The 15,605-nt window shown below is 43.8% G+C and overlaps 1 protein-coding gene across 5 annotated transcripts in view; it reads right to left on the reverse strand.

Annotated features, from left to right (window-relative positions):
- The window catches only part of MYO18B (myosin XVIIIB), a 349,431-nt gene that overhangs the window by 116,732 nt on the left and 217,094 nt on the right, over positions 1–15,605 (reverse strand). For all 5 annotated transcript variants that reach the window (XR_014519475.1, XR_014519476.1, XM_083476633.1 and 2 more), the window contains 5 exons: positions 14,641–14,764; positions 13,681–13,881; positions 12,705–12,815; positions 10,953–11,057; positions 1,701–1,856 (listed from right to left, as the gene is read on the reverse strand). Coding sequence is in view for 3 of the 5 variants with exons in the window: in XM_083476633.1 (XP_083332759.1) it covers positions 1,701–1,856; positions 10,953–11,057; positions 12,705–12,815; positions 13,681–13,881; positions 14,641–14,764 (697 nt within the window). In the remaining 2 variants the exon portion in view is untranslated. The remainder of the gene's footprint in view (positions 1–1,700; positions 1,857–10,952; positions 11,058–12,704; positions 12,816–13,680; positions 13,882–14,640; positions 14,765–15,605) is intronic.

Consider the following 15,605-nt stretch of genomic DNA (forward strand, 5'->3'; position numbering starts at 1 on the left):
TCTATTTCCTCCTGCTGCCTCCTCCCATCAAGCCAGGTAGAAACAGCTGCAGCTCACAGATGCTATTTACCCAGAATTATTATCCTAATTATAGATGTGTGCTAGTTGTAATTGCCTACATCTCCAGAATGGCATGTTTTCAATGGAAATAAGCAAAGCAGATTATTGATTTAATGGCTCTGGAAGACTGGTGTCACTAAATTGCCATTACCCTCCATGCAATTCTTCTGTCAGGCGTAGGGATGTGCTTTGCAGGACTGAATCAGAGTAGCTGTGAGCAGTCTCCATCACCCCTTCTCCCCACACACCACCTGCTAATCCCATTCTCACACGCCTCCAATCTGTTGCGCCTGGCTGGCTGGCTGAGGAGCCTTCCACACAAACATTATTGCTTGGGTATTTACAAAGTACAGCATTTACGTTACCTGAATTGTGCCCTTACCAACACCTGCAGCTAGTCTTGACTTTATCATCACATGCCAAACTTTTCTACAACAACTTGTCAGGGTTTTTTCCATTTAGGGGATGCCATCAACCAGCATGGTTGAGCACCTGCTGGAGGGGGGACCTGCACCCCAGAAAGAAGTCCACTATCTAGTGTTCCCTTGGGTCTGCACCTCCCCTTGTCCATTGCAACATGGCTTGCTTGCTCACCCGCCTCTTGCTCTGATCCAGGCTATGGTGGTGGCAACAAAACTTCTGACTACCAGTAGGGCCGGCCCAACCATGAGGCAAGGTGAGGCGAATGCCTTGGGCAGCAGGAGCCACAGCATTTTGCAGTTTCCCTCAGGTGCCAAAACATCTTGGGCAGCCCTGAATACCCATTGCTAGAAACTGAAGGAGGAGGGGCTCTTGTGCCTGAATCCTGCTTGCGGGTTTCCCAGAGACATCTGCTTTGCCACTGTGAGGAGAGGAGGCTGCACTGGGGGGGGGGGGTAGGGATTGGCCTGACCCATCAGGACCCTCCTTATGTTCTTAACTGGCAGCGAGGGATGGAGCCTGGATAGAAAACTTCCAGTGTTTGACGCCAGGAGTTCCACAACAGCAAAAGCAAAGGCAGCATATAAATGGAAGAACACATTGTGACTCTTCTCATTTCCCGAAAAGCATTTAGCAACACATGTGGGGCTCTGCATGTTTAAACTGAATGATTTCTACACCCCCACCCCACCCCACCCCTTTGACTCTCTCTCCTCCCCCACCCCACCCCGTTCCTAATCCAAGGAGATCCATCTCAGGATTCTCTCCCTGCAGCTTCTGGTCCACAACACCAGGCCCCTCCAGGATCCCTTTTCCCCTCCAACAACAGATGCTGAAAGCACAGCTTGGCGATTGCAAGCAGTAGAAAGGCAGAAGCAAACACACAGAGGAGAGACTAATTAGTGTGGTCCAAGGAATTAAAGACAGAAACAATCTATTTAACTAATTGCCTTAATTAAATTCTAAATGCTTCCTGTGAAAGATGCCTGTCTATACTGAAGGAACTTTAAAAAATAAAGAATGAGTTGGGGATGTAGATTAATTCTTTTACTTCTATTATTGGGTTATAGTTTTTTCTTTTTATTTTATATATTGTGATCTGTTTTGTGAACCACCCTGAGACCTCTGAGTATAGGGCGGTATGTAAATTCAATAAATAATAAATAATAATAAATGCAGTCAACCCATCCATCCATCCATCCATCCATCCAGCTTCTCACCTTGCTACGAAGCTTCTCCAGCTCCTCCCTGCCCCCGGACGACCCTGCATCTGCCCCTGAGGTCTCCAGCAGGAGCTGCATGTCAGCCAGCAGAGCATGAGTCCTCTTCAGGTCACGCCGGAGTCGCTTCTCCACATCAAAATCTCGATGGCCAATCTGGAAAGGGGGTGGGAAGAGAAAGCAGGGGCAGGCTTAGGGTGGGCAACTTACACCAAGCCCCAAATCTCATGCCCTTTCCCCTTTGCACCCATAAGTATAAATTAGCATATGCAACTTTTGTGCAGAGGGGAGCATTGGGCTGTGCCTCAGGCACAGACACGCCCCCCAGCACTTGCCAAGGCCTCTTCCACCACCCCACCCAGCTTTTCTTAAAATGAAGGGTTTCTTTTTTCTTGCTTGGTTGGGGATGGCTTTGTTTTGGGGGCTGTTGCCTGCTTTCATTTTATCTGTCTTCTCTTCTATTTGAGGGGGAAATGTAGGTATTTTCCTAGATTTCTAGATGTGCCCCTCAACCCCAAAAAAGATTGGGGACTCCACAGAATAGCTGGTCCTTCCTTCCTTCAATCAATGTCGTTAATTAATTTCCTGCTTCCTCTCACAAGACCTCAAGGCAGCCAGCCACCAATCAAGTACAATTAAAATTCAAAAACAATTTTTAAAAACAGAGGCAGCAGTCTCAGGTGGCAGAGTATGAAGGGGGTAGCACCATCATGGGCATCACACCCATCCTCCACTGCTGGCAGAGAAGCTGTGGCAGCAGCTACTGGTGAGCTCTCATGAGAGCCCTAAGGAATCTTGTGGAATCTTGCAAGATCTCACAAGAAGCCACGGTCACTTCTCCTCACTTTTCTGGGAAACCCAGTCAGATGGGCAGGTATAAATAATAAATTATTTATCTTTATCTTTATCTTTATATCTTTATCTTTATCTTTATCTTTATCTTTATCTTTATCTTTATCTTTATCTTTATCTTTATCTTTATCTTTATCTTTATCTTTATCTTTATCTTTATCTCTTTATCTTTATATCTTTATCTTTATCTTTATCTTTATCTTTATCTTTATCTTTATCTTTATCTTTATCTTTATCTTTATCTTTATCTATCTTTATCTTTATCACCTTTATCTTTATCTTTATCTTTATCTTTATCTTTATCACCTTTATCTTTATCTTTATCTTTATCTTTATCACCTTTATCTTTATCTTTATCTTTATCTTTATCTTTATCATCATCATCATCATCATCATCATCTAGAGCCACCATGGGTGCCAGAGAAGCAAGGAGAAGTGGCTTCTTGTTTTGCCTCAGGCTGCACAATGGGACACCATGGCCCCTGGACAACACACAACCAGGTTTAAGCCAAAGAAGAGCCTCAAAGAAGAGTCCACACAGCATGAAGGATGCTTTGTCAGGATTTGATTAATGCTTGTAATGTACGAAAAACTATGGAAAAATGGATTCTTATTCTTTGAACAAAATAGAGAAAATAAGATAAGCAGATTAAAAAAAAGATTGATAATGGTAACCATGGAAGGAGGGAGGGAAGTCAAAGGAATCAGGGAATCCTAAATGAGGAGGTGAATGGTGTGTCTGAATTTAAATTTGTTATGTAAAACATATATTTACATCATTTGTTCCATAGATACAAAGTTAACAAAAAGAAAATAAATTGATATATTTTGACAATTAATCTTCTTAAAGTACATTTAACTTCTCATCATCTCCATACTTCATTTTATATTTACAGACTTGTTGCATAAACCAATCTGATTATTTTATAATAAAGTATTATTTCTCCTGTGTCCTTATTTCTTACTTAATATAATTACAGAGGTTATTCAAAGGCAGTGACCAATTTCATACTACCACAATTGTTCTTAAGGTATATTTTGAAAACCTCTCATTTTGCAATAAATACTTGCTTTGACTTGTCTTTAATTTTTTTGGTTAATTTGGCTAACTCTGCATATTCAACCAATTTTATCACTTTTACAGTTAGTCGCTATTAAAAGTCTCACAGCGACAGTGGCGTATAAAAATATTTCTCTTACATTCTTAGGAATGTCTGGTCCTGTAATTCCGAGTAAAAAGGCTTCTGTTGGGGTTTTTTGTAAATAAAATCCTGAGCATTTTTTAAAGTTTTATGTAAATGTCATCCCAGAAGATCTTAATTTTTTTACATAACCACAACATATGGAACATTGTACTGGTTCCTTCTTTATAGTACTTCTTTATAGTACTAGATACATTTTTATACATTTTTGAAAGCTTCCAAAGAGTCAGGTACCAATGATATTACATTTTTTGAAAGTTTTCCCTCAGCGTATAACACGCCGTAAATTTCCAATTTACTTTCCATAGATTTTCCCACTCTATCAGATCTATATTGTACCCAAAATCCTGGGCCCATTTAATCATGGTCACTTTCACCTCCTCCTCCTTGACTTCCCAGTCAAGGAGGAGTCGGTATCCTTTAGAAAGAGCTTTTGTTTTGGAATTGACCAAATCTGTTTCCAAAGTATTGGAACCAATCTGCTATTTTCTCTCTTATCTCTTCAAAGCTTTTCAGCTTTAATTCATTTTTTTCTTCCTTTAATAGTATTTTATATGTTGGCTAATTTCCTCCCGTGTTTTTCCTTTTTACCGCAGATGCCTCAACTGGTGAGATCTACCAAGGTGCCTTTGGCTCTAAGAGATCTTTATATTTCTCCCAGACCATATACAGGGATTTTCTAACAATGTGATTCAAGACGTTCTTGTGAATTTTAACTTTCCCATACCACAGGTATGCATGCCATCCGTACCTGTTTTCATACCCTTCTAAGAGGTTGGGATCTTAAAGCATGCACCATTCCTTTATCCAGGTGAAATAGGCTTCCTCATAATATAATTTTAAATCTGGCAGGGGAAAGCCTCCTCTTTCCTTTGTATCAATTAAAAATTGATGTTTAATTCTATGTATCTTTCCTTGCCATAAAAATTTGGAAATGTCTTTTTGCCAGATTTTGAGGTAGCCTGTTCCACCCAGTATCGGAATTGTTTGGAATAAAAAGTAGTTTGGGAACCACGGTCATTTTGATGATGGAAATGTTTCCTAAAAATTAGAGGTTTAGCCTACTTCAGATCTCGAGGTTCCCTTTGAGCTCTTTCCAAACTTTCACATAATTATACTGAAACAAGTTGATGTCCCCCCCCCCCACAATAATATTTATTAATTTTCAATAGACATAACAAAACAGAGAATATACAACAACACAACATAACAACAACACAATATAGAAGTAAAAAATAAGAAAAAAGAATAACAGACTTAACATAACTAAACAGAAAAAAACTCCATTAATTAATTAAAATCCATTTTCATAAACATTTTAGTTGACTTCCTCTAATCTCCTCCATCTGAATTTCCTCTTAATTTGAATGTAGCAGTTTCCAATATCATTATTTCATAAAACAATATTACAGTCGTATTCCAATTTCTTTACCTTTCTTATAGTACATTTTTTATTTATACATTTAGGTCTAATTTTGTCCTAGGCCTGATTGGTTCTTTGAAGTGGTTACATATCTTTAATGTTAAGAGTATTTATTGAAATAGTCTTCTTGGTAATCCTCTTCTTTCTGGTCGCGGATTCTCCCGGTGAGATCCGCCAGCTCCATAAATTCCATCATCTTCATCTGCCATTCTTCTACCGTTTGTAATTCTTGTGTTTTCCATTTACTGGCTAGTAAAATCCTAGCAGCTGTTGTGGCATACAAAAATACTTTCATGTCTTTTGGGGGCAGTTCAGTACCAACTATCCCAAGGAGAAAGGCCTCTGGTTTCTTAATAAATGTATATTTCATCATTTTTTAAAAAATTCATTATAATTTTTTCCCCAGAAGTCCTTTACCTTGGGACAAGTCCACCACATATGATAGAAGGTACCTTCTTTTTCTTTACATTTCCAACATACATTGTCACAATTATGGTACATCTTTGCCAATTTGATGTTTTTTGGAGTGATTCAGATGCCAAGGTATTTTGCTTTATGACAGATCTTGAGGCCAGATGTATTTTCCAATTCTTCCTTTTCCTGTGCTGTTACATTTTTGACCAACAGTTTCATTTTTTGTTGTTGTTTAGTCGTGTCCGACTCTAGAGGGGTTCAATTTAAAGCCTGCCACTTCTCCAAATAAATTCGTTATGTAAAACTTTATATATATATAAATGCATATATATGATGCATAAGGGCACTGCAGACAGAGAAGCTGAGCAGCAGCTGAGATGGTAGCATTCCTCTGAGAGAAAAAGACAAAGATTGTGGTTTCTACCTGGTGCTGAAAACTCAGGAGGCTTGATGCCAGAATGCCAGCATTCCCCAATCTGGAACCCTTCAGATGCTCTGGACTACGATTCCCATCAGCCCCAGTCAGATGAGGTGGAGGCTGATGGGAGTTGCATTCCAAAACATCTGAGGAAATCAGATTGGGGAACTCATTCCTGCCATTTGGGCACCCATGGAAACAGCCTGCAACAGTCCCCTTGCAACAGGACAAATCAGCACTGCCGGTGGCCTTCCCCTCTTTTCTGACAGATGGGCTCTGGCTGGGGAACGTTTGGGCAAAACATGGCTTCTGCTTTCCCCACTTAGCCCCCTTGGACTCTCTCTTCCTCAGTCACTGTAATGCTCCGCTGGTCTTATCACAGAATGCATCTGACACAATAAATTAATTCCATGCTCTAAATACAAATATAGTCACTGCTGCTGTTTTCAGACCTCAATGTTTGCCTCTGCCATCTCCAACCTTGTGTCACGCTAACGAACAAGGGCTTGAGAGAGTGGCTGCAAACGTCACTCTCTTCTGCAGCGTTTCAAGCAATGGCCAAATTGGCAGCTCTTTCCTTCTGCTAGCAGAAACAGCCAATGAATCACAAGTGGTGGAGGTCAGAGGAAGGCAGTGGCACTGGCAGCAGCAGCAATCTCTTGGCTGCCTGCCTCCAGCGGCCCTCAGGAGCCATGAGCACAGAGCAGAAGCCACAGAAAGCACTGCAGAACACCCTTGGTGCCCCAGGGGGAGCAGCTGGCACAGGGGCTGCCTTTCTCAGCTTCAATGGGCCAGCAAGTTCAAAGCAAGAACCTGGAAATTAATCTGAGTTACTCCACAAATCTGCAGTTCTGATTTTTGAAAATGTCAGTTCGCTTTTGATATCTGTTTCAGTAAGGCACCCTTTAAAAAACACCAATATCTTGTTATTAAATAGAAGCATCTTAAATTTAGTTCCTTCTCCCCCTCCACACACCACAGCCAGACTCAAAGAAGATAAAACTAACAAATTAGCAAAGGTATAAATTCCACTTCTTGCAAGCAAATTCCAATTCTCCAAAATCTACTTTCATGGGCCGCGTCTTGCCCTTAAGGTGACTTCTAACACATCTTGAATTATGCATTCTGCACACAGTTATCAGCCATTAACTGTACTGTGCTTGGTATTTGAAGCTGCAACCCAGAATCTGTCCTCACACACAAGACGTTTGAGGCTGCACAGGAAGGAGGCAGAGCCCAGCTACAAGGTCAAGTGAGGCAGGGAGCATTCAGGGCAAGGGGTCCTGAAAAGCCAACTAAAAATGTAAGAACATATGAAGACTCCTGCTGGAGGCGTACACTCACAAGTGTACACATCCTTCATATATAATGGCTACTCCTCCTCCCTTCCTGTTTGGTCTATTCTTTTTAAACAGGTTATACCCCTCAATTCCTACATTCCAGTCATGGGTCTCATCCGGTTTCAATAATGTCTACCAGAGTCATATTTGCCATCCTGCATTAAAAGCTCCATTCGTCTTGCTTGTTTCCCATACTTTGTGCATTTGTGTAGAGACAATGGAAACCATGAGTTGTTCCCTCCAGCTGCTTCTTTCTTGTAGTTTCTTGCCCTTTAGCAGGTTTCGGTTTCAGTGAGGGTTAGGGCTAGTTTCCTGTGCATCAAAGAAACTATTATCCCTAGCACTGTGAGTTCTTCTGTCATCTGTAATGTTGTCTCCCTCGCCCTGAAGTTCTAGTTTAAAGCTCTCCTGATCAGATTCGCAAGACTCCTAGCAAACACATTTGTGCCAACTGCTGTGAGGTGCAGCCCATCTCTTGCCAGAAGTCCTTCCTCAAGACCATGATCCAAGAAGCCAAACCCTTCCTCATTACACCACCTGCGCAGCCAGTGGTTTATCTCCAGTATTTTCCTCTGTCTTCTTGGACCACCACCGCTCCTCCACCTGCAGCTGCTGGGTGACCTTGGGCTAGTCACACTTCTCTGAAGTCTCTCAGCCTCACTCACCTCACAGAGTGTTTGTTGTGGGGGAGGAAGGGAAAGGAGATTGTTAACTGCTTTGAGAGTCCTTAGGGTAATGATAAAGCAGGATATCAAATCCAAACTCCTCCTCCTCCTCCTCCTCCTCCTCCTCCTCCTCCTTCTTCTTCTTCAACAAGAACAGGAAGGAGTGATGAAAATACCACCTGTGCCCCAAGTCTCTTCATGATGGCCTGGGAATCGGATTCAGATGCTGAACCGGAGGAATCCCAGCCTGCACAGGAGTCGCCACCTCCAGGGCCGGCTGAGCTGGGGCAGGGGCTTGAACCTGAAGGGCCCTCACCTGTGCCGGATCCTCAGGAGCAGACAACAGCTGAATCTGCTCTGGCTCCGGAGGTGATCGAGGACCCATTGCCTGCAGGTGCTCCTCTCTCAGCCCTGTCAGGGGAAGGTGAGGTTGCCTCTGGGTCCAGTAACCTTCCAGCCTCTCCTGAGCTGAAGAGGCTCAGGGCAGAGAGGTGGAGGGAACTAAGTTCTCGCAGGAGGAGTGCTCACCTCCAGGCCAGGAAAGGTGAGTCACCTGTGGACCGGGGCCACCCTATGCCTCAGAGGAGATAAAGGCCAGCCCGTCCAGACCCAGGTTGCGGGAGCAACATCATTGGTTACCTGTTCCTGCCGGCACCCTGTCCTGCTTTCTGCCAGAGTTCCTGACCACGCCCGACTCCCTGCCTTGGACCCCACTTCAGCCTTGGACCGGACATGGACCATGCCGCACGGTAACCCCCCCCCCCCCGGGACCAGCACACTTCAGCTCCCTGCCCAGAGTCTCATGTTCCCTTGCTATATGTTGAAGGCTGTGTGTGTCAGTATTATTTTACCCACATGAATCAGAAGGAAGGGTTAGTGGTCAGTGGGCTTTATAAGATTTGGTGACTTCTCTGTCACATTGTGAATCTTTGCAGCTGGAAGACAGCCCAAATCCTGGGACATTCTGTTACCTCCACACACGACTTTCTTTTCTCTGTCCTGACTCTTCCAGCATTCAGCTTCAGTGGATGTCAAGTTCATCAAGAGAAGCTGTATCTGAAAGGAGCCAGAGTCAACTGTAGGCTGATCAGGCATGCGGTAGCCTCTGCCTCCCTGGAAGAGCTGGTTGGCTGCTTAATGGGCACTCATTATTTTCAAGACTTTGGCTTCTGGAAGGATGGGAATAGAGAGAGGGAACTCATCCTCTAAGTGAGAGGATGGTGGCAGGACTGTGTCCTCCCTCTGAAGGGGATCCAAATGAAGTACTGATGGTTCTCTTCCCGAGGAGTAGCCTGAACCTTGCCCTCATGGTTCCCATCAAGGGCTGGATTTAGGTTTGATGAGGCCCTCAGCTCCTGAAGGTAATGGGGCCCTTTCTATGTCCAGCTGTCCTTTGTCAACAACAAATTGTTACTGTTTTTTTGTGTTGAATATGGTAATTCATAGGAGCCTACACAGCACAAACACAGTTGCTGTATGTAGGTTTTATTTTATTTGTTTTTTATCTTATATTTTGGAAATGTACATCCAGGTTTTTTTCCTTTAGGTTTTTTTGGGGGGGGGGCAAGAGAGTGGGGCCCTAAGCTACAGCTTGTTTAGCTTATACGTAAATCTGGCACTGCTCCCATCCCAGGAAGTGGAAAGGAAGTGTTCAGAAAGTTCCCGGGGGGGGGGGGAGTTGTGTGCCATCCTGCCCTATTGTGAAACAGACATGCAGCTCCTCTTCCAAATAAACCCCAAACAGATGTGGTCCAAGAAATCTTAGAGTAGGCTTGTTAGAGGTTTCAAGCTTAGAAAGGTTTTTATTTATTTTTAAGTTGGAGAAGAACGATGAGAGAAATTGGGTTCAGTTGGTGAGGCTTAGACTAACGGATGATAACCTCATCAGCACATATGTCAGAAGGTGAGGATTTTTGGAGTATTTTATGAGGGCCTGGCTAAACATCATCATCATCATCATCATCATCATCATCATCATCATCATCATCATCATAATTTTATTATTTGTACCCCGCCCATCTGACTGAATTGCCCCAGCCACTCTGGGTGGCTTGCCATGATAAGGGTATGTAACATAGAGTTAGGATATCCTCTTATATGCTTACCTGGAAGTAAGCCTCAATGAACTCACTAGGATTTACTTCTGAGCAGGACAGTCATAGCATTGCACTGCCCAAAACACAAATCCTTGCACAGAGAAAGCTAACGTCTTAGGGGCAAAGTGACCAGGTCCACATTTGCCCTGACATGCTCTTTCCCTTGGGCAGTAGATATAGAAGTATCCTTAGTCACACCAACAGGGTAAAGAACAGCTTCTATCCATGGGCTGTTAGGCTACTGAATGAAAATATAACAACAGGGCAACTGACTTTCGGGTTTGGTGGATGTGTGTCAGTAAACGAGGGGAATTCAGACTAAGAGAGCTGAGTGGGGGGTGCTTGTGTAATCTCACTGTATACAAGTTGTACAAGTGACAATAAAGTATTTCAATTTCAATTTTCTATAGGCAAGGATTGTGATTTCATTTTATTTTAGGAAAGGAAGAGCATTCAGTTATGTGAGTTCCCTTCTACACCCTGAAATTGCACAATCAGCTGGTTTGCCATCAGCTTGTGAGCATGAGATCGATTCTAGACACTTTGGAGCTCTTTGGCATTTAAAAGGCTTTGTGATTCTGCACTGTTTAGATTGTGTGGCGACAATTGCCTGTGCGCTACTGCCTTGGCTTACACATTTATTTTATTCTGTAAGGGTGAAAGGAAGGCATTGGAGGCTGTGCTCCTCAAAGTGACCCCCTTGCCACCCTGCATATGGCTCCAGGAAAGGAGATGGCAGGGTAGAGACAAGCCACCTGTTCCACTGCTGGCGTTCTACATTGTTTCCCCAGGGCCTAACGGTGACATCCTTCCAAGTCACTGATAGATTGCAGTTCCCTTACCTGTTCACAGAGTGTGGCAATCAGCCCTTCCAGGTCCCGCTTCTCACAGAGAATTGCCTGCTTCTCTTCGCCCTCCTGCTCACACTGCATCTCCAGCTGACGTAGCTGTAAAAGAGGCCAAGGAACAGAGCGATGTCTGAATGGACTAAGCGGAACTGAGAGGGGAGCCAGCGAGTAGCAGCAGCCTGCAGCCATTGCTAATGCCATCCTTTCTTCACCAGAACAACTTTCCTTATGTCCAGAAACCTGAAATTGCACTGGTGGTATTTTTGTTTTTAATTGCTCTTTGTTTTATGTTTCAAAGGCAGCTCCTGACTGGGAAAAACTGACCCAAGAAAGAAAAACAAATACAGCTTGACCCTTTTTGATTGATTGGATTGGAAGCGTCATTTATAAGAATTGAAACTATCCTCTTACGGTTTCTGGGTTAATTTGGGATTCTTTGCATGTTGTTGATGTTGTTGTTATTGCCATCATTATCTTTGATTATCATCTTCTAAACCAACGCCTCAATGTGATTTGCATATAAGATAATTAAAAACATTTTAAAACACAAAACATCAGATGCATTTAAAATAAGACTAAAGTCCCAACAAGGGGGCACTTGCAGAGACGACCATCAAAGGTGTCATTAAAACCGACACCTTCAAGATCAGGGCCACAATCTGAGGCCCATCATTTTATCTCTTAATACCAGCCCATAACATGCATGCCGATGCTGTCCCCACTCACCCATATCATGATTTATTTGTAATTCTTTAAAATAATGTCTCTTTTCTGTGAAAAGATCAATAGCAGCCCAAGGAAATGGAAATCCATGAAGATTCATGCATACCAAGCAGCAGACCTTAACATTACGTGTTAGATTCAGATTTCTAATATATCACTATAATTTTGAAAACAAGCTTTGCCTAATATTTTTAGTGCCTCTGAAGCATCATAGGCAGAAATAATTATATAGTTAATTAAAAAGAAATTAATTTGAATCCAGTCTTGCTTTTACTCAGTGGGACCAGAAAGCATATATAATCAGCCACAATTCTCTCTAATTTATAGAAGCAGAATTAATCCCACCTATATATCAATGAGATCTGCCTTCCAATGACAGCGGTCAAGCTCCACTGTCCAGTGTGCTCCGCATTCTGTATCCGACAAGACAGAACGGTCCGTGGGACAAATCAGCTGAACACAAGACCATCCGAAGAGACTGCTGGGTCAGGCCAACAGCTCATCCAGCACAGCACCCAGCAAACAAGACCTGAACACAAGAGCCCTCTTCCCTCCAGTGGCAACTGGGATTCAGAAGCATTACTGGCGTCAGCTCTGGAGGCAGAGTTTTGCCAGTATGCCTGGTAGTCATTGATGGCCTTCTCCTCCATGAATTTGTCTAATCCTCTTTTAAAGCCATCCCACTTCTTCCTGAGGGAGGGAGTTACATAGTTTAATATGTGCTGCGTGAAGAAGTCCTTTCTTTTGTCTGTCCTGAATCTTTTAACATTCAGCTTCATTGGGTGTCCATGAGATTTGAGTATTATGAGACAGGGAGAATAACTTCTCGCTGTCCAGTACTTTCTCCATGCCACACATAGGTACTTAGCCATTATTCACTGCAGCTGCTTCCTACATGCAATGAACAGGACGGCCTTCAAGGGCAGGAGTGGAGAGCTCTGTCTGCTGGAATGCCCAGAGCTACAGAAATCTGCCAGACTAAGGACACACAAGGACAAAGGTGGCTGCCTCCCCATGCCATACCCTTTTCTGGCAGGACTGCTGAACATCCTCCAGCTCTTCCTCCTTGTCCTCCAGCTCCTTCTGGTGAAGCTGTTTCATCCTCTCAATTTCCAGTTCGAGTCTCAGGTGAAGCTGAAAGGAAGCACCAGGACAATATGAAGATGAAGGTGATGAATTATCCACCCTTCACTGTGAGGTCCTGGGGGGCAGGGTTACAACAACCTGAGCACTCAAGATGGTCTGCAGGGAAGGAGGGGGGGGTGTCTTTCAGATATTTGGGACCTGAGCTGTTCAGGGTTTTGAACACTAACACAAGCACCTTCAGTTGGGGAGGGTGACTTGTTGAGGGTTTCTGTTGAGAGCCACATTCACTTATGGAAAATTTGTTGGGAGCCACTGATCTGTAGTGGGTGGAGCCAAACATCACTGAAGGCACCCTCCCCCCCTCTCTATCTGCTACTCCCTCATCTTATTTTCTCCTCCTTGTAGTCCATGGCTGGGGGGGGTGTAGGTTGCTTGCCCCCTGCATCACCTTTCTGTGCTCCTTAAAATAACCCTGTAATTGAGGTCAGTCCTGTTGACTCTAGATGGGGGGCAGGAATCATAGAATCATAGAGTTGGAAGAGACCACAAGGGCCATCGAGTCCAACCCCCTGCCAAGCAGGAAACACCATCAGAGCACTCCTGACATATGGTTGTCAAGCCTCTGCTTAAAGACCTCCAAAGAAGGAGACTCCACCAAACTCCTTGGCAGCAAATTCCACTGTCGAACAGCTCTTACTGTCAGGAAGTTCTTCCTAATGTTTAGGTGGAATCTTGTTTCTTGTAGGAGACTGAGGGCTGTGGAGAAGAGAGTTTTGCATGGTCCTCTTCTTCCCAAGCTCTTGTGCCTAGCTCAGTACTTCCTAGCTGGTCCTCTTGGAACAGAGGGAGGGCAAGGTTGCACCCAAAGTGCTGATGAAAGCCAAATCACTTCCTCCTCAGGAGGCCACCTTACCTGTTCCAGCTGTTCAATGGTGTTTGCTTGGGAGCTCAGCTCCTGCTGCTGCTCAGAGGCTCTTGACTCCAGGTCCCAAAGTTTCTTCTGGAGGGCAGCCAGCGAGTTGGCATCCAGGTCCTTGGGGGCGCTGAGCTCCTGCACCTGGCTGCTCAACAGCACAAGCCGCTGGTTGAGGCTGGCATTGTCCAATTCTTTTTGCTGGGGGCGGCAGGGGGGATAATGAAGGTGGGGTGACATAGAAGACAAAGGGGGAAAATTTACACATCCACAGTTTAGTCAACTGGATCATTTATTTATTTGCCATCTATATATATGTGCCATCAGGCAACAACATTCTCTGGGCAACTTACAATATCAATAAAACATTAAAATGCAGCATCCATAAGGCAGGAGAGTTAAACGATTTCAGATACTGTACCTTGAAAAAGGTCTTGGAAAACAATACAGGTACCATTTCTTGGTGCTGATAGGATTTAAAATCAGAAACTAGGCAAGATGTGCTTTCTTTTTAAAGTGCATCTCAAAAATAAACATTTCAAAATAAAAATTTTGAGATCCTGAATTCTGAAGCCATTTTTGAATTTTTTTCTTCAAAGGTTTTTATGTAGCTGTTTTTTGAATTGTCTTTATTGATAATATTAATGTTTCGTTGTTTTGCAAACCACCTGGAGGTTTTTCTTACAACCAAGTAGTATATAAATTTCATGAAATTAAATCAATTAATAAAAACTTGGGAAGGTTGGCTTTCGAATTCAGACTTTGAGATTCTGAAAGATTTGTGCAGCTGTCTGACCTGTGTATGTGCCCCAGCAGTTGCACATCTGGATGCATTTTGCCGTGGCTCATTTCACAGAACCATAGGATTGTAGAATTGGAGGGGACCTCAAGGGTCATCTAGTCCCACCACAGAACCCTTGTGCCCTTTGCTCCTCTTCCTTCTGCCCTGCCTTGCCTTACCTCTAAGCTCCGTTGCAACTTCCCCAGCTCAAACTGAAGGCTGGTGCTCTCTTGTAACACTTTCTCCCGAAGGCTCTTCTCGAAGGCGGATTCTCCCAAGGCCTGAGCCAGCTGCAGGTCAAATCTGACAGAGGCAAAAGGTCTCATGAGTTGGCCCTCCATCACTCCCAGAAGGAAGTCCCACAGCAGGGCAAAGATGCAGGCCAGGAGCTGCCGGGTCTTGGCCAGAGCTGTAGATGGCCACACATGAATCTTGACCTGGAGAGGACGATCGTGGCCTCAAAGTCCTTAAGGACAGTTGCTGGAGCCAGGACCAGCTTGCAAGCCCAGCTTTATTGCAATTTTGTTTCATATATTTTAAAATGAATATGAAATATATTAGGTGGGTTTAGGAACACAAACACACAAACACACATATACACACATACCACCTTTCTGAGTATTATTGTTATTAGCAGCAGCAGCAGCAGCATTTATATCCCACCTTTTCTCCAAGGAGTTCAAAGTGGTGTACATAGTCCTCCTCGCCCCCATTTTATCCTCACAGCAACCCGGTGAGGTAGGTTAGGCTGAGAGAGGCAGATACAGGCCCAAGGTCACCCAGTGAGCTTCACAGCCGAGAGGGGATTTGAACCAGGGTCTCCCAGGTCCTTCTCTAACACTCTTAACCACTAGACCGCATTGGCTCTCCTAGACCAGGCCATAAACCTTTCCACAGCACCTTATGTAGCCTAACCAACTGCAGGATTTGGGTGGCAACTACAGCAGGCTGAAGCAGAAGCTTTGCTGGGGACTTAGAAGATTTGGGGCACTGACCCATAGACTGACCTTTGAATAAAACGTGTATATGCTGCTAGCTTAATAGGTATAGATGTAGATTTAGAGTGTGAATGTCGTAGGAGGAAACAACTAATTTCCAGTCCAAATTCGCCCAAATATAATCACCTCAGATCACCGCCCCCCAA

This window comes from Podarcis liolepis, assembly GCF_965112155.1.
Source record: "Podarcis liolepis genome assembly, chromosome: 15".
NCBI classification, from domain to species: domain Eukaryota; kingdom Metazoa; phylum Chordata; class Lepidosauria; order Squamata; family Lacertidae; genus Podarcis; species Podarcis liolepis.